Consider the following 26,761-nt stretch of genomic DNA (forward strand, 5'->3'; position numbering starts at 1 on the left):
CTCGGGAAGAGGCCACATGCAGGGATGGATTGCAGTGTGAGCTGAGTGGCTCTCAGGCCCTGCAAGCTGAAGGCTGCCTTCTGTGACAGTACAGACAAATATTTACCTGCTAATTATAAAGTCAGGGTGGATGAGGTCCTGAGCAAGATGCCCTACTTGGGAGTGTCACAGAATCACAGGACGTTGGAAGTCAGAAGGCACCTTGAAAGGTCATCCAGTCTCTAACCCCCCTGCCAGAGCAGGCTCACCCAGGGCAGGGCACACAGGAATGCATCCAGGTGGGTTTTAGTGTCTCCAGAGGAGACTCCACAACCTCTCTGGGCAGCCTGCTCCAGGGCTCTGCCACCCTCACAGGGAAAAGGCTTTCCCTTATAGTCCAATTGAACCTGCCCTGCTCCAGCTTGCCCCCACTGCCCCTTGTCCTGGCACTGGACATCCCTGGCTCTGTCCTCCCCACACTGCCCTGCACATCTTTAGCAGCAGCAGTGAGGGCAGCCCTCAGGCTCCTCTGCTCCAAGCCTCAGCTCCCTCAGCCTGGCCTCACAGGGAGATGCTCTGCTGCCTTCAGCAGCTTTGTGCCTCTGCGCTGGACTCCTTCAAGCAGTTCCCTGAGGTCCTTCTTGAACTGAGGGCCCTAAAACTGGGCACAGTGAGACCCCAGGGGTCAGGGAAGAAGTGGCTCATCTATATTTTGAGCAGCCAAGTCTAGCTGAGAGGTGTCCCTGCCCACAGGTGATCTCTAAGGTCCCTTCCAAGCTAAGACACTGTAGGGTGGTTATGACACATTCAGTTCAGTATCAGTAGTGGTGTGAAACTTCCCCCCCATGGTGGTGAGGAAATTGGGCTGCTTATTTATCTTTGAAATGGCTTCCTCTAAGCCACTGAATTCTGAAAGCAAACCAGAACAGAATTAGTATTTTGCTTGCTGGCTAATCATTGGTTTGCTCTGTCATGGGTCCAGGGAGAACATTTCTGCTGAACTGAAATTCAAAAGAGACAGGGAACCACTGGAGAGAGTCCAGGGGAGGCTGCAGAGCTGCTGAGGGGCCTGGAGCAGCTCTGGGAGCAGCACAGGCTGAGAGCCCTGGGGCTGAGAGCCTGCACAAGAGCAGCCCCAGAGGGCAGCTGAGCAATGCTCAGCAAGAGGGAAAGGAGCTGTGGGGGGCAAGAGGCTGGGGCCAGGCTCTGCTCAGTGCTGCCCAGGCACAGCACAAGGGGCACTGGGCACAGACTGGAGCCCAGGAGGTTCCATGTGAGCAAGAGGAGAAAGTTGTTTGTTGTGAGGGTGCTGGAGGCCTGGAGCAGGCTGCCCAGAGAGGCTGTGGAGTGTCCTGGTGTGGAGAGCTGCCAAGGCCAGCTGGGCACTGTGCTGCTGGGCAAGCTGCTGGGGGTGCCCTGCTCTGGCAGGGGCTTGGACTGGCTGAGCTCCAGAGGCCCCTTCCAACCCCTCTCACGCTTGCATGCTCTGATTCTGTGGAATTGGACATATTAAACAGAGCAGCTGAAAGGTACAAGAGTTTTGCCCTCTAAAAAGGTCTTACTTGAGAGAAAACAGAGCAGGGCTGAGCCAGTGATGAAGCATGAAATGCCTGGGAGCACTGTGTGGGATTTAGTGATGTGTGGCAGTCTGCATGGAATGCCAACAGCAGCAGGAAGCTTTTTGCTAGGAAGTGAGAAACCCCAGAGCCACGATGGGACAGTTGTGTTTGTCTGAGTAGTGTTTAGAGGGAGAGGTAATGATGATAAACCATGAGACACAGCTTTGGGGTAAGAGCTGGGCAGTGCAGAGGCAACTCCACCAAAGTGACTTCTCTGGAGTGCATTCATTGGGTTTCTACCCTACCACAAAGCCCCTGTGAACCCTTTCTGGTTAAACTTATGTCAGGTTCCACATTTTGCCCTTTCAGCTGACAAATCTCAACCATTTTCTTCCAGCAGCTCTACAAAACAGAGTCTTCATTTTTATGTGGTCAAAGAAACCCCCAGAATCTGAGTCCTGAAAGAGAAGACACCAGTACTTGTGCAGCTCTGAGGCACAGTAAGTACCATAACTACTACTTGTGCAGCTTCGAGGCACAGTAAGCACCATGCATGGCACAGCTGAGGTTTGGCACTAGGTTAAGCCAGGGAGGACCCTCAAATACTCTGCCAACCACCCAGATGCTTTGGGTGGGGATTTTTTCTCTGGCAGTGCTGCTGCTTTTGGGGGAGGTTGTGTTTAAAGCCTCTACACAGTGCCAGAGGAGTGTAGCTCTGGTTAGGCAGCGGTGGGGAGGTGATGAGGCTGCAGCAGCAGCTTTGCTCTGAGGACAGGCTCTGAGCTGGGGCTTTGCAGCCTGGAGATGAGAAGGCTTTGAGGAGACCTTGGAGTGGCCTTCCAGGATCTGAAGGGGGCTACAGGAGGGCTGGGGAGGGATTATTGACAAAGTCAGGAGGAGGAATGGGTCTGAAGTGGCAGAGGGGAGATTGAAACTGGATGTTAGGAAAGGGTTCTTGGCAGTGAGGGTGGTGAGACACTGGCACAGGTTTCCCAGGGTGATGAGACCCTGGCACAGGTTTCCCAGGGTGATGAGACACTGGCACAGGTTTCCCAGGGAGGTTGTGGAGCACAGAAGCACCCAACGTGATCAAAGATCACGTTGGGTGCTTCTGTGCTCCACAACCTCCCTGGAGGTGTTCAAGGCCAGGCTGGATGTCATTGCCACCTCCCTGAGGTCTATTCCACTACTAACAGAGGTCACTCATAGAATCAGAGAGAGTGGTTTGGGTTGGAAGAGGCCCTTTAGGGGTCTTCTAGTCCAGCCCCACTGCAGTCAGCAGGGACATCCTTAGGCGAGGTCGCTCAGCTGCTGGGCACCTCCACGCCCGCGGTGCGCAGCGCAGCTGCCCTGGCTCCTCTGCAGCTCCCGTTTGCTCTCCAGGCAGATGTGCTCCCCCTCGGGCGGCTCTGCGGGGATCGCCCAGAGCCAATCGCTCTTTACAGCGTCTGCTTCCCGCTCCTTTAGCCGTGGAGTGATCCGCCGGGGATCGGATCCACATCCACGCCGTCTCCCGGCACTGCGAAGGCAGGCTTCAGGGGCTCTGGCAGCACGCTGGGGAGGCTCCGGAGCTCAGCGGTGGCTGGGACCTCCCAGGAGAGGAGGCGCTTCGGGGACCCGAGGGGACATGTCGGGGCTGTGCCCTGCCACGCTCTCCGCGACCCCCGGGGACCTGTGGGCCCAGGCTCCCCACTGTGCCTGCCGCCGGCGCTCCGCGGAGCCTTCCCCGCTGCGCCGGGTATAAAATGACCGCGGAGCAGGACGGTGCCGAGCCCTGCCCCGCCCGCAGCGCTCCGGCTGCTGCCGCTAGGGGCCGCCGGGCCGCGGCTGCTGGGCTCCTCCTCCCGCCGCCCCCGCCCTCCGCCCCGGCGGCTTCCCAGGCTCCTCTCCGGGTAAACAGCGATGGCCGCCGAGGAGGGAGGCGGCGAGCCCCATAACAACATGGGGAACCACCTCCAGCTGGTGCCCGGTAAGGGCCGCGGGCGCGCAGGGAGCCGGCGTGGCGCCGGGCCGGGGGCAGGCAGCGCCGGGCCGGGAGCAGGCAGCGCCGGGCCGGGGGCAGGCAGCGCCGCGCCGGGAGCAGGCAGCGCCGGGCGGACGGGCGGCGCCAGGCCGGGCTCGGCGGGCGGGCAGGAGGCCGGACCCCGTCGGGCGGGTGTGGGCGGGCTCGGGGCTGGCGGCGGCGGGGACGGGCGCGGCGCTGCGGGGGCTGCTCGGGCCGGGTACGGGGCCGGCGGCGGTGCGGGGACTGCCCTGCCGCGGGCAGCGTGAGGGCAGGCGGAGCGGGGCCGAGCCGGAGCCCGGACCCCGTCGGGCGGGTGTGGGCGGGCTCGGGGCTGACGGCGGCGGGGACGGGCGCGGCGCTGCGGGGGCTGCTCGGGCCGGGTGCGGGGCCGGAGCCGGCGGCCGTGCGGGGACTGCCCTGCCGCGGGCAGCGTGAGGGCAGGCGGAGCGGGGCCGAGCCGGAGCCCGGGCGCTGTCGGGTGGGTGGGAGGCGGCGCAGAGCCGGCGCTGGCTGCGGAGCTGCAGCCTTGCCTCCGGGCTGGCGTCGGTCGCTTACAGCCTTGGCCGAGGCAGTCCGTCGCGGAGCGGTGGAGGAGGAGGCGCTCAGGCAGAGGGCGTTCAGGCGCTGGGCGAAACGTTGCTGCGAAGCTCCCACCGAAGAGGGCGAACGCAGGGCCTGTGCACAAGCAGGGTCTAAGGAAAACGTGGGTTGGTTTGGAAAGAGTCTCCGTTTCCATGCTCGTTAGGGAGCAGGAGGTGCGGTGCTGGCGACTGGAGGGCAGCGTTGGGCTGCCCAGGCTGCAGCAGTGCTGCTGCTGCTGGAGCTTGCGGAGCAGCCTGGTTTGGCTGTCCAGGGGCACGGCTGAGGCTCCTCACGGAGGATACCTATTGCATAACAACCTGCTTTGCCCTCTTCCCACCTTAACGAAGAGGAGAATGTAGCAGCAGCTCCTGCCAGCGATTCAGTTCCCTGTAGCAGAAGGTCCCCTGAGCGTTTTGTGTGTTTAGAAGGGTGCAAACACATTTGCTGCATGCGTTAGGAAATAGCAGATTTAGAGAGCGAAAGAATGGTTTGGGTTGGAAGGGACTTGAAGAATCATCCAGTTCCAATCTCCCTGCCATGGGCAAGGACCCTTTCTGCTCCACCCAGGTGCTCAAGGTCCCACCCCACCTGGCCTTGAACACCTCCAGGGAGGTTGTGGGGCACAGAAGCACCCAACGTGATCTTTGATCACGTTGGGTGCTTCTGTGCCCCACAACCTCCCTGGGCAACCTGTGCCAGTGTCTCACCTCCCTGGGCAACCTGTGCCAGTGTCTCCCCACCCTCAACCTGTGCCAGTGTCTCCCCACCCTCACTCTCAATAATTTCTTTCTCATCTCCAGTCTTCATCTCTCCTCTTCAAGCTTCAGTTGGTTCCCTCTCAACCCCAGGCAGCTGGGGATGGTTAGTGTGAAAACGAGGAGGCTGAGGGCAGACCTCATTGGTGTCTGCAGCTGCCTGAAGGGACGTTGTGGAGAGGCTGCTGCTGCTGGGCTCTGCTCACAGGGAACTGGAGACAGAAGAAGGGGGAATGGCCTCAAGCTGAGGCTGGGGAGGTTTAGATTGGACATTAGGAAAAAGCTCTTCATGGAGAGAGTGTTCAGAGCCTGGAATGAGCTGCCCAGGGAGGTGGTGGAGTCCCCCAGCCTGGCTGTGTTTAAGGGTGGTTTGGATGTGGTGCTTAGGGCTATGGTTTGAGGTGAATCTTGTAAAGGTTCTAGGTTGGGCTTGGTGATTCATACAATCATAGAATCAACCAGGTTGGAAGAGAGCTCCAAGCTCAGCCAGTCCAACCTAGAACCCAGCCCTGGCCAACCAATCAGACCATGGCACCAAGTGCCAGGCTTGGTTTCAACACCTCCTTCCACGGCTACTTCACCACCTCCCTGGGCAGCCCATTCCAATGCCAATCACTCTCTCTGCCAACAACGTCCTCCTAACCTCCAGCCTGGACCTCCCCTGGCACAGCTTGAGGCTGTGTCCCCTTGTTCTGTTGCTGGCTGCCTGGCAGCAGAGCCCAACCCCACCTGGCTACAGCCTCCCTGCAGGTAGTTGTAGACAGCAATTGAGGGACTTTGCCAGCCTGGATGTTTTTGTGATTCTATCACTGCAAGCCACTGTGGCCTTTGTATTTCCTTCTCAGTTCCTGATTAATGAGTTTAATATTTCCTTCTTTCTACCCTGAGGTGCTGAGTGTAGATTTGGTAGTGTCAGTGGCACAGCATGAGGGTCTGGGGACATACACCTTGCCACAAAGGAAATGGGAGCATTTCCATGCAAGGTGCCATCACAGTATCACCAAGGTTGGAAGAGACCTCACAGATCATCAAGTCCAACCCTTTACCACAGAGCTCAAGGCCAGACCATGGCACCAAGTGCCACGTCCAGTCCTGCCTTGAACAGCTCCAGGGACGGCGACTCCACCACCTCCCCGGGCAGCCCATTCCAGTGTCCAATGACTCTCTCAGTGAAGAACTTTCTCCTCACCTCCAGCCTAAATCTCCCCTGGCACAGCCTGAGGCTGTGTCCTCTTGTTCTGGTGCTGGCCACCTGAGAGAAGAGAGCAGCCTCCTCCTGGCCACAACCTCCCCTCAGGCAGTTGTAGACAGCAATGAGGTCTGCCCTGAGCCTCCTCTTCTCCAGGCTAACCAATCCCAGCTCCCTCAGCCTCTCCTCGTAGGGCTGTGCTCAAGGCCTCTCCCCAGCCTCGTTGCCCTTCTCTGGACACGCTCAAGCATCTCAATGTCCCTCCTAAACTGGGGGGCCCAGAACTGAACACAGCACTCAAGGTGTGGTCTAACCAGTGCAGAGTAGAGGGGCAGAATGACCTCCCTGCTCCTGCTGACCACACCATTCCTGATGCAGGCCAGGATGCCACTGGCTCTCTTGGCCACCTGGGCACACTGCTGGCTCATGTTCAGGCAGGTATCAATCAGCACCCCCAGATCCCTCTCTGTCTGGCTGCTCTCAGCCACTGTGGCCCCAGCCTGTATCTCTGCATGGGGGTGTTGTGGCCTTCAGCACTTGCCCGTCCCTTCTTGCTCTGTGCTGCAGGGCTCACTAACCCTGACATTGCAAAAAGAGAAATCATCATAAATAGGCATCGTTAAGGGTGCATTTCCTTCTGCCTTCCATCTGCTGCCCCTGTGGTGGGGCGTGAGGAGGAGAGTGAGGAGGGTGGAGGCTTGTTCCGCGCCGTGCACATGGTGCTGCTGCTGCAGTGGAATGAGTCATCTCTCCCCTCTGCCACCACACACAGCAGCTTCTCTGTGTCTTTCTGGCAAGAAGCAAGCAAAAGTTTGCAGGGCACAGTTCTTTTCTGCCCAACTGCTGCTAATTCCTTTTGTGTGGAGAACAGCCCAGTGAAACAGCCTCTCTCTCACTCTCAAAGGCTGTGAAAGCTGCTAGTGGTGCATGCAACTTAATGAGAGTTCCTGCAAAGCAGAAGATGATTTATTTGGAGAGGAGGCTTCTTCCCACACCCTGCACAGCAAAAAAAAGTAAAAGCTTCCTTCTGTTTGCCTCTCTGAAGTTAAGCAAACTGCTGGCAGTTTAGGTTTTGGAACTGGATGATCTTTGAGGTCCCTTCCAACCTAAGCCCTTCTGTGGTTCTGTCTGAAATGTTCCTCTGTTGGGGTTCCTAACTGTCTGTAGCAGACTTCTCATAGAGGCATGGAATGTCTTTGTAGTTAGGAGGATGGAGGCTCTCTGCTTTTAAGTTCTGCCACCCGCAGCAGCTTGCCCAGCAGCACAGTGGCCAGGCACGTTGGGAATCTCTGGAGAAGGAGACTCCACAGCCTCTCTGGGCAGCCTGCTCCAGGCCTCCAGCACCCTCACACCAAGCAGCTTTCTCCTCCTTTTCACATGGGACCTCCTGGGTTCCAGTTCATGCCCATTGTCCCTTGTCCTGTCCCTGGGCACCACTGACAAGAGTCTAGCCCTGTCCTCTTGCCCCCCACCCTTTTATTCTTGCTGGGCACTGCTCAGCTTCCCTCTGGAGCTGCTCTTCTGCAGGCTCTCAGCCTTTGCTTCTCACATTGCTGCTGCAAGCCCCTCGGTAGCTTTGCAGCCTCCTTTGGACTCTCTGCAGCAGTTCCCTCTCTCTTTCTTGAGCTGGGGAGCCCAGAACTGGACCCAGTACTCCAGATGTGGCCTCCCCATTTGTGTTTCCAAAATGAAATGAGATAATTTAACTGTCCTGTTGCCTGAAAGTAATTGTAGCATCAAAACTTGGTGCTGAGAATGAGGAAGAGAGCAATATTGCTTAGATACTCTTTGCAGGTGGAAGCCTTTGCAGAGGGTCATTATTTACTTCTTTAGCAGCTGGGTTTGTGCATGTGCTGGGGCTTGGGTGCTTGGTGAGGTGAGAGCTTCAGAAAGAAGGGGTAGGTGACAGTGCATGGGCTGAGACCCACGGGGACAAGCATCACTGTGCTGAGGTGAGAGCTTCAGAAGGAAGGGGTAGGTGACAGGAGAGGCAGACAGCAGAGGAAGTGTCTAAGTAAGCAGCAGTGAATGTAGAGCTTCAGATTGCTTTGAACTGTTTTTGTTGCTCAGGTTTGTTACTTCCTACAGAGAAGTTAAATTCTCTGGCCCCCTGTTTAGAACTGAGTTAAGGAGGGTACTTGTATGGTGGAAATCTGAGCTCACAGGCTTGGGTTATTCTTCTCTTCTGAGAAAGAAATGGTTCTTCAGCCTTTCATAGTTCAGCTGCCAGCTTTTGACCCTTCCTAGAGAATGGTGGTTTGGAGGATCTGCAAGAAAGTGATTTTCCAAGTTTCCAAACCAAAAGGCTGCAGCCTGGGAAGTGAATTTCTGTGCTCCTCTGACTGTTGTAGCCTTTGCTGATTGATGTTCTGTGTGTGCTTAGTAGCAGAGAACGAGGAAGAGGATGACAACGAAATGGAAGTTGAAGATCAAGACAGCAGAGAAGCTGAGAAGCCAAACATCATCAATTTTGATACCAGCTTGCCAACATCACACGTGGTATGTGCCTTACAGATCAGCCTTTGATTGCTTCTTCCTAGAATGCACAGTGGTTTGGGTTGGAAGATCAAAGATGATCTAGTTCCAAGCACCCTGCCATGACCAGGGACATTGCCCAGCCTGTTCGAGGCTCCATCCAACTGCTAGAAGAGGCTTTGATTCCCTTTGTGCAATTTTGTTGTAATATCCTTAAGGGAAACTTTTCTTTTATCTCTGTAACTCACAAAGTTCTCCTCTCTCAGCCTCCTGGCTCACCCTGCCCCTCCTCTCTCAGCCTCCTGGCTCACCCTGCCCCTCCTCTCTCAGCCTCCTGGCTCACCCTGCCCCTCCTCTCTCAGCCTCCTGGCTCACCCTGCCCCTCCTCTCTCAGCCTCCTGGCTCACCCTGCCCCTCCTCTCTCAGCCTCCTGGCTCACCCTGCCCCTCCTCTCTCAGCCTCCTGGCTCACCCTGCCCCTCCTCTCTCAGCCTCCTGGCTCACCCTGCCCCTCCTCTCTCAGCCTCCTGGCTCACCCTGCCCCTCCTCTCTCAGCCTCCTGGCTCACCCTGCCCCTCCTCTCTCAGCCTCCTGGCTCACCCTGCCCCTCCTCTCTCAGCCTCCTGGCTCACCCTGCCCCTCCTCTCTCAGCCTCCTGGCTCACCCTGCCCCTCCTCTCTCAGCCTCCTGGCTCACCCTGCCCCTCCTCTCTCAGCCTCCTGGCTCACCCTGCCCCTCCTCTCTCAGCCTCCTGGCTCACCCTGCCCCTCCTCCCCTCTCTGTAAATCATCCGCCCCTCTTCTCTCAGCCTCCCGGCTCACCCTGCCCCTCCTCCCATCTTTGTAAATCACCCGAGCCCTCCTCTCTCGGTCCCCCCCAGCTCACCCGAGCCCTCCTCTCTCAGTCCCCCCGAGCCCTCCTCTCTCGGTCCCCCCCAGCTCACCCGAGCCCTCCTCTCTCAGTCCCCCCGAGCCCTCCTCTCTCAGCCCCCCCCACCCCCGGCTCGCCCGAGCCCTCCTCTCTCAGCCCCCCCCCCCCCCCCCCCCCGGCTCGCCCGAGCCCTCCTCTCTCGGCTCCCCCCGGCTCGCCCGAGCCCTCCTCTCTCGGCTCCCCCCGGCTCGCCCGAGCCCTCCTCTCTCGGCTCCCCCCGGCTCGCCCGAGCCCTCCTCTCTCGGCTCCCCCCGGCTCGCCCGAGCCCTCCTCTCTCGGCTCCCCCCGGCTCGCCCGAGCCCTCCTCTCTCAGCCTGCAGCTCACCCGAGCCCTGCTCTCATCCTCCCTTGCAGTACTTAGGCTCTGACATGGAGGAGTTCCACGGCAGGACGGTGCACGACGACGACAGCTGCCAGGTGATCCCGGTGCTGCCGCACGTGATGGTGATGCTGATCCCTGGGCAGACCCTGCCCCTGCAGCTCTTCCGCCCGCAAGAGGTTAGCATGGTGCGGAATTTAATTCAGAAAGACAGAACCTTTGCTGTCCTTGCATACAGGTAAACTACACGGGTGGCTTTGCTGGTGGTGTGCAGCATGTCTTTTGAGCAGGGGTTCTGTGGATGCTAGAGCAAAAGCAGCTGGTTGCAGCAGCTCTCTGCTGGCAAAGCACAGGAGCTGTGCTTGGAAGCTGACAGAAAAACAGTCGAGGATTTTGTGTTTCTCAGGGTAGCTGCTTGAGAGCCTCACCTGTTTGTGTAGAGAGGCAATGTTGATCTCTCCTTGTTTGAGCCTCCTCTTGGTTTCAGGCATTTGAATGCCTTGCTCAGCTTCTTGCTTAATAGAATGAGCCTGAAGTGTCACAACACAGGTTCTTGGTTTGAGAGCTGTCTCCTTGTCAAGGTGTGACTGCTTGTTTGGTGTGTAAATGAGGCATAGGCAAAGAGAGCTGAGGGACAGGGGGTGATGGAAAAGTGGGAAAGGTGAAAACTAATCTGTGCCTAAGGAAGCTGAGAGTACTCCCCCTTCTCTTCCCCCCCCATTTTACTGTGCTTGATAAGAATAGTTTTTATAAGGTCAGTCCAAAGAGTTTTGGTCCTTGGACTTAACCTGCATTTCACATGCAGAAAAAGCACACTGGGTTTGGGGGAGAATACTGGAATGGGAAGGGAAGTTCTGGATTTCTTGCTCCCTGCAAGCAGCCCATCATTTTCAGCCCCTCAAACGCTGAAACCTTGATTACTTTAAACCATTTCAAACTCGGGTAAATTGCTGATCCCTGCGGTCAGATATTTCCCTTCTAGACCCTGAAATCAAACCAAATCAGCCCACAAAACCCTCCCCAGCCAAACTTGAGAAGCTGCTTTTCAAGTGGGGAATGAGTGGCTGTGAGTAGCTGAGGGTGTTTTGGCTGATCAAGTCCAGGCAGTGTGGGCAGGCTGTCAGGTGAGATCTGAGTGAGGGTAGGTAACCTTGTCCATCCTGTTCCTTTTAGCAATGCACGGGAGAGGGAAGCGCATTTTGGAACCACGGCAGAGATCTATGCCTACAGAGAAGAGCAGGAATATGGAATTGAAACAGTCAAAGTGAAAGCCATAGGAAGACAGAGGTTCAAAGTGCTGGAAATAAGAACCCAGTCAGATGGGTAAGGAAATGCTGGGTTTGGTTCTAGGTGTTGCAGATCTTGTTTCACTGAAACACGATTTACTGCAGGTGCATCTCTGTCTTCAGACACAATATTGACTCTTTACGTAGTAACTGAGTGCTTCATCAGTAGTTTCTCTGGTTCTGAAGGACTTCTAACATTTCTAAGACTCATATTTTAGTTGTTACCATCTCCAGTGCACCCTCAGCAAGCTTGCTGATGACACCAAGCTGTGTAGTGCTCTGGAGTCCCCCGAAGGCAGGGATGGCATCCAGAAGGCATCAGGAGCAGGCCAGTACCAGCTGCGTGAGGTTCAACCTGCAGCTGCATCAGGCCAACCTGGCTGGGTGCAGGAGGGGTTGAGAGCAGCTCCAAAGAAAGAGCCTTGGGGGAGTTGGGTGCTGAGTAGCTCCCAGGAGCCAGCAGTGCCCTCATTCAGCCCAGCAGGCAGCTGTGTGCAGGGCTGCATCAGGGCAAGAGAGAGGATTCTGCCCCTTGACTTTGCTATGCTGAGACCTTACCTCCAGTACCTGAAGGAAACCTACAGGAAGGCTGCAGAGGGACTTCTGAGGATGTCTAAAGTCAGGCCAAGGGGGAATGGTTTGAAGGTGAGGCAGAGCAGGGTTAGGCTGGATCTGAGGAAGAAGTTCTTCAGCGTGAGGGTGGTGAGACGCTGGCATAGGCTGCCCCTGCCTCCTCCCTGGCAGTCTTCAAGGCCAGGTTGGATGAGGCCTTGAGCAGCAGAGTTCAGTTGTGAGGTGTCCCTGCCCGTGAGAGGAGATGAGCTCTGAGGTCCCTTTCAGCCTGAGCCATTCTGGGATTCTCTGTCAGCATCACTGCCCAGCGATGTAGGTCCAGATGCTGAGCCCATGGGCATGGCACCATTGGCACAATTGCCAGAGGTTTCTGTCCTCTTCAGTGCAGAGCCTGTAACGTTTTGCTCCCACTCTGTAAATCCAAAGCTGCCCATCTCTACTCTGCTGTTCAGTGTAGTAGCAGTGCTTTAAAGGAGGCCTGGGAGCATTCTGAGCTCAGCATTTTTATATCCTTTTTGGACCTCCTGCTGAGAAAGTGAAGGACTGTATGCTGCTTGGTGTCCCTCACAAACACCTGGTGTCACACACGGCAAGTGCTAGAGCTTAGAGGAATCGCCTTGGACACAAGGTGGCAGTACCTGAACACCACCTCCAGCAACAGCAGCCCTCTCACTCACAAGTCAGTGTCCACAAGCAGTCAGTACTGTGCAGTGTCCAGTTCTGGGGCCCTCAATTCAAGAGAGATGTTGAGGTGCTGGAAGGTGTTTGGAGAAGGGCAGCAAGGCTGGGGAGGGGCCTGGAGCACAGCCCTGTGAGGAGAGGCTGAGGGAGCTGGGGGTGTGCAGCCTGCAGCAGAGGAGGCTCAGGGCAGAGCTCATTGCTGTCTGCAGGGAGGCTGTAGCCAGGTGGGGTTGGGCTCTGCTGCCAGGCAGCCAGCACCAGAACAAGAGGACACAGCCTCAGGCTGCACCAGGGCAGTTTTAGGCTGGACTTTAAGAAGGAGTTCTTCACAGTAGGAGTGATTGGCATAGGAATGGGCTGCCCAGGGAGGTGGTGGAGTCCCCATCCCTGGAAGTGTTTAAAAGGAGGTTGGATGAGGCACTTAGTGCCATGGGTTAGTTCATTAGTAGGGTTGGGAGCTAGGTTGGACTCGATGATCTTAGAGGTCATTTCCAACCTGGTTAATTCTGTGATTCAGTGGTTTTGTTGTGCTGTCAAAGCATTTTAAGGTGATTTTATCACTTCTGACTACCAGAGGTCATTTTTACACAGCCCATTCACAGCCTTCATTCATAAATGTGCATTTTTATGTGTATGAAATAGAGGAGGTCAGGGAGTTTGCTCAGCTTAGCAAGCCCAGGAGTGGTTTCAGCTGCACAGAGTTGCCCTTCTTCTGAATGCTGTACATTTGGTGGGTTTGGGGAGTGATTAGAGACCTTGAACCTCCTGGTATTGTCAGCTCATTTTGCAGATGAGCCTGTGTAACCTCAACAGCATGGGCAGCAGGGGGAGGGAGATGATACTCTGCTCTGCTGAGGCACCATCTGGATACAGTGTCCAGCTCAGGAGCCCCCAGCAAAAGAATGACTTAAAACTTGGGGTGGGTCTAGAGGAGGCCACAAAAATGATCTGAGAGCTGGAAGTCCTCTGCTGTGAGGACAGGCTGAGAGAGTTGGGCTTGTTCAGCCTGGAGAAGAGAACACTTTAGGGAGACCTTGGAGTAGAGGGGGAAGAGAACCTCCCCAGACCTGCTGGACACACTCTTCTTGACGCACTCCAGGGTGGCGTTGACTTTCTTGGCCACAAGGGCACATGAGTGTCCCAAGCAGCCACCTTGCTGAACCCTGTGAATAGGTAACCTTGTTGGCAGGAGGATGTTCACAGCATCACAGCTGATCAGAGCCTGTATCCTATTTCTGCTGATTTTGAGCTCTGAACACATCAACTTCCATGGTTTGAAGATAGCAAACTGCATTTCAGCACCACAGCCTTTCTTGATAGGTAGTAGCTGGCCAAAAAGCTCACACTGAAAGTCATTTGAGGAGAGAGAATACCTAAAAATACAGTGCTGAGGGGGTAAAATATTCTGCTGTGTTGCCTTTGATCCTGGCCACCACCATCCCAGCAGACACCTCATGCTCTAAAACACAAAGGCAGCCTGGCCTGTCCTATGGGGAAGGTAGCTGACTGTGAGAGGCAGGGGGGGAAAGATCCAGCAACAAAACTCTGCTGGAAATCTCCAAGTGGTGATCTGCAGAGTTCTGTCTGGCAGTGCAAAAAGAAATGTTTGGGGGGAAAAAAGCTAATTCTGGATTTTAAAGGATAAAAGCTCTTCTGATGTGCAGCAAGTGGCAGGACATCAGGAAATGGCCTCCAGTTGTGCCAGGGGAGGCTCGGGTTGGGTATCAGGAAAAGTCTCATCCCAGAAAGGGTTCTAAGGCATTGGCCCAAGCTGCCCAGAGAAGCAATGGAGTCCCCATCTCTGGGGGTGTTTAAATGCTGCATGGATGTGGTGCTGAGGGCTGTGGTTTAGTGGCAGTGGCTTAGCAGAAGTTCTGGGGGAGCAGTTGGACTTGGTAGTAGAGATCTCTTCCAGCTTCAGCAGTTCTGTGGTCCTCTGGAACAGTCTTCAGTTCAGGGAGACCAAGGTGCAGTCAGCAACAGTGACTTCAGGAACTTAGAATCACAGAATCAGTCAGGGTTGGAAGGGACTACAAGGATCAGCCAGTTCCAAGACCCCTGCCATGGGCAGGGACACCTCACACTAGGTCGGGCTGGCCACAGCCTCATCTAACCTGGCCTTAAACACCTCCAAGGATGAGGTTCCTGCCACCTCCTTGGGCTACCTGTGCCAGGCTCTCACCACCCTCATGCTGAAGAACTTCTTCCTAACCTCCAGTCTGAATCTCCCCATTTCCAGCTCTGTTCCATTCCCCCCAGTCCCATCACTCCCTGACAGCCTAAAAAGTCCCTTCCCAGCTTTCTTGTAGCCTCCTTGAGATCCTGGAAGGCCACAATAAAGTCACCTGGGAGCCTTCTCCTCTCCAGACTGAACTTAGCCAAGGGCAGGAGAAAACCTATGGCAGAATATCTTTGGTTTGCTGCAGATGTGCTGTGTGCCCTCAGGTGCTCTTCCCTGCAGGGGTACAGCTTGGCTTGAGCTGACAGAATGGCTCCAGTCCCATGCTGCTGGGTGGTGATTCACCTGTCACAGCAGCCAGCATGTTACAGGCAGGGAAAGCCATTGGGGTAGACTTTGTCTGTCTTTGTGCATCTCATCTCTCTTTTTCCTTTCCTCAGAATCCAGCAGGCCAAGGTCCAGATCCTTCCTGAGCGAGTGCTGCCGTCAACCATGTCAGCAGTGCAGCTGCAGTCCCTCAGCCGCTGCCACCTTTTCCTTTCTTCCAAGCCTACATCCTGGCAGGACAGAGCCCTCCATCAGTGGTGGCAGAAATATCAAAAGGTTAGGAGCTACCTGGGGGTTGGTTTGGGGTTTTTTGTTGTTGTTTGTTTTGGATGCTGTTTGGAGAATCCATAGAAAATGCCTGCTGTTCCTCTGCTGTGCTGTGGGATGCTAAGTGCCAGCCTCTTGCTGGTCTCACCTGCTGTGTGACTTACTGGTCACCCATCAGCAGTGGGGGAGATGCTTGGTTTGTGTTAGGAGGTTCCCTTTGGGTTCAGTTACAGTAGTATTAGGTAGTTATTACATGATAAGAGCTGTTGGGGTGAGTCCAGAGGAGGTCACCAAGATGCTGGGAGGGCTGCAGCAGCTCTGCTCTGAGGACAGGCTAAGAGAGTTGGGGCTTTACAGTCTGGAGGAGAGGAGGCTTGCAGGAGACCTTGGAGTGGCCTTCCAGGATCTGAAGGGGGCTACAGGAGGTCTGGGCAGGAACTGTTGACAAGGTCTTGTAATGACAGGAGAAGGAGGAATGGGTTTGAAGTGGCAGAGGGGAGGTTGAAAATGGATGTTAGGAAGAAGTTTGCAGTGAGGGTGGTGAGACACTGGCACAGGTTGCCCAGGGAGGTTCCTTTTTCCAGCCTGAACCACCCCAGCTCCCTCAGCCTGTCCTCATAGCAGAGCTGCTCCTTTGGGGACTCTCTCCAGCAGCTCTGTCCTTACACTGGAGACACCAGGACTGGAGGCAGGATTGGAGGTGAGGTCTCAACAGAGCAGAGCAAAGGGGCAGAATCCCCAATCTTGCCTTGCTGCCCACACTCCTTCTGATGCAGCCCAGCACATGATTTGCCTTCATTGCCCAAATCCTCTCTTTGCTTGTTTACATCCTTTCAGCATCCCTGCAGCTGTGACAGTGCTTGGAATCAGGAGGGAATTCACTTGGAGATCATTGCACAGAGTTTTCAGGGTTCCTCCGTGGCTGATGCCAGGTTTAAGCTACAAACTTGTGCCATGCTCAGGGGAATAATGTGGTGTGATTTGTGCTGGAGGCAGCTGTGCTGTTCAAAAGGTGCTAAAAGATGCCTTTGTACAAGGCAGTGTGCACTTGTAGCAGTGTGCAGCCTTTGCCTTTAGGACTCTGACATAAAACGTCCTGTCAGAGGGATAATTTTGCTGCAGTAAACTGTGTCCCATAATAAGCACCAAACTGCTGTGTCATAATGGCATAGCTACACCAGCAAAAGCCTTTCAAGTGTCAGCTGAGCTGGTTCCCAGGGGCAGGGCAGCCTTTTCAGAGAGCAGCACATCAGCAGGGTGGGGAGAGACAGGAACAGGTTGTCCAGGGAGGTTGTGGATTTCCCCTCCCTGGAAGCGTTCACGGCCAGGTTGGAGGAGGCCTTGAGCAACCTGGGAGCAGCCCTGCAGGAAAGGACTTGGGGTGCTGATGGGTGCAAAGCTGGGCATGAGCCAGCCATGTGCACTTGAGGCCAGAAGGCCAGTGGCAGCATGGGCTGCATCAGAAAAAGCGTGGCCAGAGATGGAGAGAGGGGACTCTGCCTCTGCCCTGCAGAGACCTCACCTGAGTGCTGTGTCCAGCTGTGGGGCCCCCAGCACAAGAGAGACAGGGACTCTATGATGGAGAGAGTCCAGAGAAGGCCACCAAGATGATCAGAGGGCTGGAGGGCCTCCCTTGTGCAGACAGGCTGAAGGAATTGGGACTGTTTTCCTTTCCAGGCTGAGGTCTCGGGGGACACACCTTAGAGCTACATTTCAGTGTCTGAAGAGGACAGTGGCATCCTGGGCTGGCTCAGGAGCAGTGTGGGCAGCAGGGCAAGGGAGCTTCTTGTGCCTCTGTGCTCAGCACTGCTCAGGCCACCCCTGGAGTGCTGTGTCCAGTTCTGGGCTCCTGAATTGCAGAGAGATGTTGAGGTGCTGGAAGGTGTTTGGAGAAGGGCAGCAAGGCTGGGGAGGGGCCTGGAGCACAGCCCTGTGAGGAGAGGCTGAGGGAGCTGGGGGGGTGCAGCCTGCAGCAGAGGAGGCTCAGGGCAGAGCTCATTGCTGCCTGCAGGGAGGCTGTAGCCAGGTGGGGTTCCTCTATGACCTAGAGGAAAGCTGGGGAGGGGCTGCTAAGAAGGGCCTGTGGTGACAGGACAAGGGAAATGATTTGAAACTGGAGCAGAGGAAAAGACCTCAGAGGTCCTTGGGTCCAACCCTTAACCCAGCACTGCCAAGTCCACCACTGAACCACATCCCTCAGCACCACGTTCACATGGTGTCAGAGCCCTGCAGGGATGATGAACCCACTGCTTCCCTGGCAGCCTGTGCCAGGGCTTGGCAACCCTTTCAGGGAAGACATTTTCCCTAACCTCAAGACTAAGCCTCCCCTGGTGCAACTTGAGGCCATTTCCTCTTGTCCTGTCGCTTGTTATCTGAGAGGAGAGACCAATCCCTACCTCTCTTAAACCTCCTTTCAAGGGGTTGTAAAGAGACAAAAGGTCTCCCCTCAGCCTCCTTCTGTTCAGGCTAAAGGACCCCAGTTCCCTCAGCTGCTCCTCCCCAGACTTCTCCAGACTCTTCACCTCTTCACCAAGGCTTCATTGCCCTTCTCTGGACCCACTCCAACACCTCAACATCCTTCTTGCAGTGAGGGTCCCTGAGCTGAGCACAGATCTTGGGCAGTTCCTCTGGAGGTTGATACAGAGTTCTGGTAGCTCTCCTCATTGTCAGATGCAGTTAAGGTTTTGATTTGGCTTTGGTTTCTTCAGTGATTTTTGAACTCTGGAGCAAAAAAAAACCCAACCAGCAACCATCTAGAACCCCCAAACAAATAGTAGTGAGCTGTTGATTCTGACACTCCTTGGACATGTTCATGGATGAGTTAAGCCCAGAGACAATGCTTTGGGGGGTGGAAATCCCTTTCCAAGCCTGAGTCTCTCCTGCTTCTCAACATTAGAAACACTTTTAATGCTGAGCCAGGTTTCCTGGGGAAATATCCATGCCTGGGACAGAAGTCTTTGCTCCCAGTGCAGTGGGGAAGTGCTTTGCAAGCTTCACACTGCAGTGCTGGTCCTGCTGGTGACAGTTGGGTGTTTCTTTGAAGAATCAGGGCCCTCTCCTCTGTTTTGTGTGCCTGAGCAAGAGCTGCCCCTGCAAGCTGCTGCTGCTTGAGGATAAATGTTTGTGCTTTTGGTTTTAGAGGAAGTTCCACTGCGCCAGTTTGACCTCTTGGCCTCCCTGGCTCTACTCCTTGTACGATGCTGTAAGTTCCCCCTGTGCACTGCCAGTGAGTTGTGTCTGTTCCACTGTTTAGTTACTGGATGATGTAAAAGCTCTCATGTTGTTGGCTCCTAAGTTACGTTGCCAAGATGTGGACTGACTGCAGGTTACAGTTTCACAGGTGGCATTGCACCCTCACAGGTTCTCTTGTCCACCCCCTGCCCCCCCCCCCCCATGCAGTCAGCAGGAACATCTCCAACCAGACCAGGCTGCCTGGGGTCCCACTGAGTCTGATTTTGAATGTCTCCAAGGAGGGGACCTCAACCACAGCCCTGAGCAGTCTGTTCCAGTATTCTGCCTCTCTCATTATGCAGAACTTCCTCCTGGTGTCCAACCTAAATCTGCCCAGCTCCAGTTTCAAACCATTGCCCCCTGTCCTACAGGGCAAGGGGTGATGGTTTGAAACTAAAAGAGGAGGATTCAGACTGGAGAAAAGTAAGAATTGTTTTTACACTGATAGTGGTGAGACCCTGGCCCAGGCTGCCCAGAGAGATGGGAGCTGCCCCATCCCTGGGACCACTGCAGGTCAGGTTGTTTGGGGCTGTGAGCAGCCTGCTCTAGCTGCAGATGGCCCTGCTGAGTGCAGGGGGTTGGACAGGATGAGCTTTAAAAGTCCTTTCCACCCCAAGTCATTAGATGATTCTGTGATCTTCCCTGTCTCATGGTGATCCATTTTCCAAGTAATTGCTGCTTCATAGAATCACCCAGGCTGGAAGAGAGCTCCAAGCTCAGCCAGCCCAACCTAGCACCCAGCCCTGCCCAACCAACCAGACCATGGCACTAAGTGTCCCATCAGGCTTTGCTCCAACACTTCCAGGGATGGCAACTCCACCACCTCCCTGGGCAGCCCATTCCAATCACTCTAGCATGAGGATAGTGAAATATTTGCAACAGATTGTCCACTGATGGAGTGGGAGCCTCATCCTTAGAGACATTCAAGGTGAAACTTAAGGGGACCTTAATGAACCTGATGCAGTTGGAGATATCCCTGCTCACTGCAGGGAGTTTGGACAAGATGACATTCAGGAGTCTCTTCTGTGGATTCTGTGATCTGGGCTGGATGACAGAGGTTCAGGTTCCTGTTGTGTTGGAGTAAAAACTCCATCCTCTGTCCCATGTGCTTCAAGTGAGTGTCCTGACCACTGTGCTCCAAGCTAGTTTTAGGTCTTTCCTCTTAGAGGTGGTTTAGCATAGAATGCTTTTGAGTTGGAAGGAACCTTTAAAGGTCCTCTAGTCCAACCCACCTCTTTCAGGAGTACCTGTTTCATTCTGTAGCTGTGTGTAGATGTCTGTTACTATATAAAGTACCTGGTGTGAGGGGCAGAAGCATCCTCCTGGCCATCCCCCACCTCCATTTCCCAGCTGTCACCTCATCTCAAGTGATAGCCACAACCAGCATGGGCCACTGCTTCATTTTGGCTGATTTCCTCTTCTCATTTCCTCTCAGATTCAGAAAGGTCAATACAAAATGAGTCTGTAATTGATTTGTGAGTCTTGAAAAGTTCATGTCCACGTAGGGCTGAGAGCTTACTCTGCATTTTGCTTCCTTCTTTTGTTTCTTTTGTGTTCTTCCTAACCCCCTCCCAGAAATACCTGTGTATTTAAACTAGGCTTTTCTTCTAACAAAAGGAAACCTTGATGGAAAGAGTCAAGAGGCAGCTCCATGAGTGGGATGAAAATCTTAAAGATGAATCTCTTCCAACCAACCCAATAGGTATGGTGCTCTTGAGCTCATGAACTCGGGGCTGGGGGGGGTCAGTTCTGCTGAAACCCAGACTGAGCTGATCAGGTTGTATTGATAATCCAGCCCTCACTGCCACTTTGCAAGAAACTTGGCTCAGTCCAGGCACAGATCCAGGCTGGGGACAGAGTGGGTTGAGAGGAGCTTTGAAGCAAGAGCCTTGGGGGGTGTTGGGTGCTGAGCAGCTTTCCCAGGAGACAGCAGTGCCCTCCTGCAGCCCAGCAGGCAGCTGTGTGCTGGGCTGTGGCCAGAGGAGTGTGGGCAGCAGGGTAAGAGAGGGGTTTGTGCCCCTTGGCTCTGCTCTGTTCAGACCTCATCTTCAATCCTGCAATCCTGCCTCCAGCTCTGCTGTCCCCAGTATAAGAAGGAGGTCACAGAGCTGCTGGAGTGATGCCAGAGGAGGCCACAGAGATGATCCAAGGGTTGGAGCAGCTCTGCTGTGAGGACAGGCTGAGGGAGCTGCAGAGGAGTAGGCTCCACGAGGATCTTAGAGCTGCCTGCCAGTAGCTGAAGGGATCCTACAGGAAGGCTGCAGAGGGACTTGTGCTGAGGGGGTCTAGAGACAGGCCAAGGGGGATGTTAGCTACAGCAGAGACTGACCATGGTGAACTCCACTGCTGCTTCTGTTTCTGCCTTGTGGTACCTGGTTGAATTTTGCTGCCCCAGAATTTACTTCTTTACTTTTCTCCCCCTCACCTCTTTCTCCCCTTCCCTTTTTTTCCCCCTCCCTCTTCCTTTTCCCTCCTCCTTCTCCCTATTTTTCCTCTCTCTTCCTTTTTCCCTTCTCCTTTTTCCTTTCCCTGTTGTTTGTTTTGTTTTTATTCCCACCTCTTTCCTCTTCCCATTTTCCTTCCCCCCTGAGCTGGAAACCCTGCTCAAGTGGAATCCTTTATCAGCCAGCATTCTCCAGGGGGCTGCTCTGTGTTTAGGATACAAGCTCAGACCCTTACCCCCTTCTTCAGGCTCCCTCCCTGGTGATGTCCGAGCGTGGATTAGCCAAATCATGATGCGGCCTTAGGGCAGGAGGCACTGAGGTGACCTCTCAAAGTATTGCAGCAGCTGAGCTGGCAGTGGGTAGGAAGAGCAGGTTTGGGCTCTCTGTGCTCTTCTGACAGGCCTTTCTGTCTCCAGATTTCTCTTACAGGGTGGCTGCCTGCCTGCCCATCGACGACGCCCTGCGCATCCAGCTGCTGAAGATCGGCAGCGCGGTGCAGCGGCTGCGCTGCGAGCTGGACATCATGAACAGGGTGAGTGGCCTGGCTCTGCTTGGCATGGCACTGCCCTCACCCAAGCAAACAGCAGGGACTGTGACAAAGTACATATCATTTCAGAGAGTGAGTTTGGGCGTTCCTTTAGTCCTTGTGGCCAGGAGGAGCAATGCCATTGTAGGGAGTGTTGAAAAGGGCTGTGGTGAGTAGGTTGAGAGAGGTTCTCCTGCCCCTCTGCTCTGCCCTGCTGAGGCCACATCTGGAGCCCTGTGTCCAGTTCTGGCGCCCCAGTTCAAGAGGGACATAGAAGTGCTGGAGAGAGTCCAGCACAGAGCCACAAAGCTGCTGAAGGGAATGGAACAGCTCTGTTAGGAGCAGAGCCTGGGGGAGCTGGGGCTGTGCTGCTGGGAGAGGAGGAGCTGAGAGGTGACCTCAGCAGTGGTTCTCAATGTGTGCAGGTGAGTGCCAGGAGGCTGCAGCCAGGCTCTGCTGGGGGATGCCCAGGGACAGCACAAGGGGCAGGGGTGGAAGCTGAGGCAGAGGAAGTGTCATGGAAACATGAGGAGGAATTTTTTCCTTGTGAGGGTGGCAGAGCCCTGGCACAGGCTACCCAGGGGGGCTGTGGAGTCTTTCTCTCTGGAGATACTCAAAGCCTGCCTGGGTGTGTTCCTGTGTGATCTGCTCTGAGTGATCCTGCTCTGGCAGGGATGTTGGACTGGGTGAGCTTTGGAGGTGCCTTCCTGCCCTGTGGTGGGTTTGTGTGCTGGGTCCTTCCTCTTCAAAACATTACTCAAAGAGTGACAGAATGGTTTGAGTTGGAAGGAACCTGCAGTGCTCAGAGCCAGGTTATATGAGGCTTGGAGCAATGTGGTCTGGTAGAAGGTGCCCTTGCCAGTGGACCTTTGAGGTCCCTTCCAACCCAAACCAGTCTTATTCTGTGGTTACCCTTGAAAAGAGAGGTAGGAAACCAATTGGAGCGTTCTGCTAAGCTGGTAATTGCTCAGCAAATGAGCCCTGATGGCAGTGATGAGTTGCTCCTTTCCCCTTTCCTGAAGTTGTGTTGGATGGATCTGTTATCATCTTTTAAGAGAAGGATCAATATGTCTTAGATGTTGTTGTGGGGGGTGAGGAAATTAAACCCATTGATTTGCAGCATGCTCAAAAGTTTAGAGAGACTTTAATGATTGCATTTGGACTCAGCTCCATTTCCTGGGGTGGATTTTAGGAGAGCAAAGGTTGGGTTTTTGGTTTGGTGTTTTTTTCTTTCTTCTAAATTAGCTTTTAGAGACCTTAGAAGGTTGCTTCATTTATTATCTTTGTGTGGTCAGGTCCTCCTCTGTCTGAGTTTATTGATTATGATTTTAGAGGAGGGAGGAGGAGAAAAGTCTATAAAAACACTTTTGTCTTTTAGATAATTAAGTAAAATGCAGAAGAAAGAAAATATCCTTTGATTAAGGAAACAGAATCATAGAATCAGCCAGGTTGGAAGAGAGCTCCAGGCTCAGCCAGCCCAACCTAGCACCCAGCCCTGTGCAGTCAACCAGACCATGGCACTAACTGCCCCAGCCAGGCTTCAACACCTCCAGGCACAGCCACTCCACCACCTCCCTGGGCAGCCCATTCCAATGCCAATCACTCTTTCTGGCATGGACTTCCTCCTGACATCCAGCCTGAACCTGCCCTGGCACAATTTGAGGCTGTGTCCCCTTGTTCTGTTGCTGGCTGCCTGGCAGCAGAGCCCAACCCCCACAGAGGTGATTGCTCTTCGTATAAAAAAAGTAATTGGGTCCAAATCTGTTCTGAGGGAGGAGGAGAGACATTTTTATTAGCTACAAGCATCTGGAAATGCATTAACTTCCCCTCTCTCTCTCTTTCTTTTCAAGTGCACATCCCTCTGCTGTAAGCAGTGCCAAGACACAGAAATAACTACCAAGAATGAAATATTCAGGTGAGTTTATTGCTCTTGGGAGGTTCTTGATCAGAAACATTGGGCACAGCAGAGCACATTAAGCTGGGTTGTGTCTTCTAACCACTGTGTTTTCCACAGCTCTAATAAGATATTAGTAGAAGGAATTTTCTTTATAGACCAAAATGAGTTTCTTGAGCTAAGGCCAGGTTGGATGAGGCTTTGAGCAGTCTGGACTAGTGGGAGGTGTCCCTGCCCATGGCTCTGGGGTTGGAACTGGATCATCTTTAAGGTCCTTGCCAACCCAAACCGTGCTGTGATGCTATGAAGGGCATGCTTGTTGTGCCAGAAACCAGTGTGAAATGTCACCTTCTGCCATCTAGGCCAGCACTGGGCCACTGGAGGTGACTGAAGTGCACTGAAGGTTCACTCTGCTTCTGAGATACCATTTGTTAGATAGAGTTTTACATCCTGCCCTGGCTGAATAAGGTTCTTGAGATGTACAGATGTACAGAATGGGTTAGGCTAGAAGGGACCTTGAAGCTCATCCAGTTCTAACTCTCCGTCCTGGGCAGGGACACCTCCCATCAGCCCAAGATTTTTTTCCCTCTGTTTACATTTGGCAGCCTCTGTTGTGTTGTTCCTTTCTTGCCCACTGACCAAGTTCTCTCCTGTTGCAGCTTGTCCCTGTGTGGCCCCATGGCAGCATATGTGAATCCTCATGGCTACATCCATGAAACTCTTACTGTGTATAAAGCCTGCAACCTGAACCTGAGTGGAAGGCCCTCGACAGAGCACAGCTGGTTTCCTGGGTAAGAAACTTGGCATTGTGTTAGGAAACGACAGGAATTGGGTTGTAAGTGTACCCCTCTGCTGCTGGAATGGTAGATGGTGGAGTCCCCAGTTCAAGAGGGACAGGGACTTGCTAGAAAGGGTAGAGAAAAGAGCTACAGAGATGCTGTGAGGTGACTGGAGGGGCTCTTTGATAGGGAAAAGCTGAGAGAATTAGAGGTTTTTTAGTCTGGAAAACAGCAACTGAGGGAAGGTCTCATCAGTGCTGATCAATACTTAAAGGGTGGTTGGCAGGAGGATAGGACCAGGCTTTGTGTGGTGGTGCCCAGTGACAGGGCAAGCACAATGGGCACAAAGTGGAACAGCAGAAGTTCCATCTGAGCATGAGGAAGAACTCCTTTAATGTGAGGGTGATGGAGCACTGGAGCAGGCTGCCCAGAGAGGTGGTGGAGTCTCCTTCTCTGTAAAGATTCCAAACCCACATGGATGTGTTCCTGTGTGACCTTTTCTCAGTGGCTATGCCTTGGCACAGGGATTGGACTTAGTGCCTTCCTGGGCTGGCTCAGGAGCAGTGTGGGCAGCAGGACAAGGGAGATTCTTCTGCCCTGTGCTCAGCACTACTCAGGCCACCCCTGGAGTGCTGTGTCCAGTTCTGGGCTCCTCCATTGCAGAGAGATGCTGAGGTGCTGGAAGGTGTTTGGAGAAGGGCAGCAAGGCTGGGGAGGGGCCTGGAGCACAGCCCTGTGAGGAGAGGCTGGGGGTGTTCAGCCTGCAGCAGAGCTCATTGCTGTCTGCAACTACCTGTAGGGAGGCTGTAGCCAGGTGGGGTTGGGCTCTGCTGCCAGGCAGCCAGCACCAGAACAAGGGGACATAGCCTCAAGCTGTGCCAGGGCAGGTTGAGGCTGGATGTTGTTAGGAGGAAGTTCCTGGCAGAGAAGAGTGATTGGCACTGGAATGGGCTGCCCAGGGAGGTGGTGGAGTGGCTGTGGCTGGAGGTGTTGCAGCCAAGCCTGGCTGGGGCACTTAGTGCCATGGTCTGGTTGGTTGGGCAGGGCTGGGTGCTAGGTTGGGCTGGCTGAGCTTGGAGCTCTCTTCCCACCTGGCTGATTCTGTGATTCCAGCAGCCACAATTGTGGTTCCTGCTGCCCATCTGAGGGTGCTTTGAAAAGCTACTTAGGGCTTGCCATTACCTGACCAGTGAGCTGTGCTCCAGCGCTTGGCACGTGGCTTCAGCATCAACTCTCTGCTTTGTTTTTGGTAGGTATGCCTGGACTATAGCCCAGTGCAGAATCTGTGGCAACCACATGGGCTGGAAGTTCACAGCTACCAAGAAGGATTTGTCCCCTCAGAAGTTCTGGGGCTTGACAAGATCTGCTCTCCTGCCTCGTATTCCAGAAGCAGAGGACGACTCCGGCCAGGATCGAACCCCCCTGCTCTGCCTGTGAGCCAGCACAAGCTCTGGAGGTGACCAGGCAGCACTCCCACGTGTGTCTGCTCCAGTCTGCTGCTTCATTAAACTTAAAAACCAGACCCCAAGCACCCCGCAGAAGACCCCAGCAAGCAGGGTTTGGAGTGCATCCACCTCACTGCGGTTTTGAGGACGCTGAGAGCTGGAGGTTTGACCTTTGTGCTGACAGCTGAGGAGCAGAGGTGGCAGGGGACATCAGGAGCTGCAGGAGGGATTTCAGACTGGACTTGCTCCTTCCTTCTATGACTGCTGTCAGCTTCCAGTGAAAGAAGGTGTTGGGGAAGGGAAATCACTGAGAAACAGTTTAATTTATGCAATATCTGTAGGTAGACACCAACTCCTGGCTGTGGCATATTTCCCGTGGTCTACTCCTAGGGGGTTTTGCTGAGTACATGGAGTACTTCACATTTTATCCTCCTGCTTTGTCTCAGAGGCTTGGCTGAAGAGAACTGCAACTCTGCAGTTGGTAAAAGGAGGAATTCCTGGAAGCATTGCACCAGAAGATGCCCTTTGAGAAGTGCCCATCTGAAGTATTTGGTCCCTGCAAGTTGTCTGCTCTATTGAATCTGACTTTAGAAGTCTCAAATGTTAAACTGTGTCTACAAATCATACTCCCACGAACCAACATTGCCCTTTCCTCTTGAATGTGCTTCTCTTTAATCCTCCAAGCACCTCCTGTCAAGACCATTTTCCCAGCAGTGGCCTGGGAGGAACTCCTTCAAAGTGTGGTTGCATTTTCTTTTCCCACTGGTATTTATTTTAACACCTCCTTGTTTCCTTCCTTTTGCACTAGGAGCTCAGGAAGTGCCAGTTCCCATTCTCACTCTTCCCAACAGCAAAGGTTTCCCTATAAACCAGACATTGAAGTCAGGGACTTCTGGTGTGGCGTTGGAGGGGAGGGTCTGGGCTACAGCACCCAGCTGCTAAAGTGGCTGAGCTCTGCCTAGGAGGCAGAGGGCTGGGGGAAGGTGGAGGTTACTCTGTGTCTGTGCGTGACTCATTTCATTGCGCCGAGCTCTGCAGGTCCTCACTGAAAATCCTCCTACTTGGGAAGAGGAAGGGGAAAGGAGGAGGGCTGGGGACTGGAGTGTGTGTGGGAAAGAGTCAGGGGGAAGGGGGGAGGAGTTGGGGCGAATCTGGGAGAGGAGGGAGGAATATGGGGCGGGGGGGGGAGGGAGGGGGGAACAGGGGCAGAGAGAGGCAAGGGGAAACAGGGTGTGGGGAATGGGATAGGAGAAAAGAGGGGGGAACTGTGAGGGGAGAGGGAAATGGGGGGGAGGAGGGGAAAATAGGGGTGAGAGGGAAACGAGAAGGAGAGTGAA

At 54.3% G+C, this 26,761-nt stretch overlaps 1 protein-coding gene across 3 annotated transcripts; it reads left to right on the forward strand.

Annotated features, from left to right (window-relative positions):
• Positions 1 to 1,955: 1,955 nt before the first annotated feature.
• Positions 1,956 to 26,309, forward strand: CRBN (cereblon). Of its 3 annotated transcripts, none has more exons than XM_064156168.1 (11): positions 1,956 to 2,038; positions 8,453 to 8,568; positions 9,828 to 10,030; positions 10,966 to 11,115; positions 14,952 to 15,114; positions 18,245 to 18,307; positions 19,954 to 20,038; positions 21,197 to 21,312; positions 23,157 to 23,221; positions 23,860 to 23,991; positions 25,233 to 26,309. In XM_064156168.1, exons 2-11 carry the CDS (start codon positions 8,485 to 8,487, stop codon positions 25,414 to 25,416), a joined length of 1,245 nt encoding a protein of 414 aa, XP_064012238.1. In that variant the 5' UTR covers positions 1,956 to 2,038; positions 8,453 to 8,484; the 3' UTR covers positions 25,417 to 26,309. The 3 variants fall into 3 exon arrangements, with proteins under 3 accessions (XP_064012238.1, XP_064012236.1, XP_064012237.1); XM_064156166.1 differs by lacking the exon at positions 1,956 to 2,038 and adding an exon at positions 3,321 to 3,507; XM_064156167.1 differs by lacking the exon at positions 1,956 to 2,038 and adding an exon at positions 3,321 to 3,507 and having other exon boundaries at positions 8,456 to 8,568.
• Positions 26,310 to 26,761: the final 452 nt, after the last annotated feature.

This window comes from Pogoniulus pusillus, chromosome 16 (genome assembly GCF_015220805.1).
Source record: "Pogoniulus pusillus isolate bPogPus1 chromosome 16, bPogPus1.pri, whole genome shotgun sequence".
NCBI classification, from domain to species: domain Eukaryota; kingdom Metazoa; phylum Chordata; class Aves; order Piciformes; family Lybiidae; genus Pogoniulus; species Pogoniulus pusillus.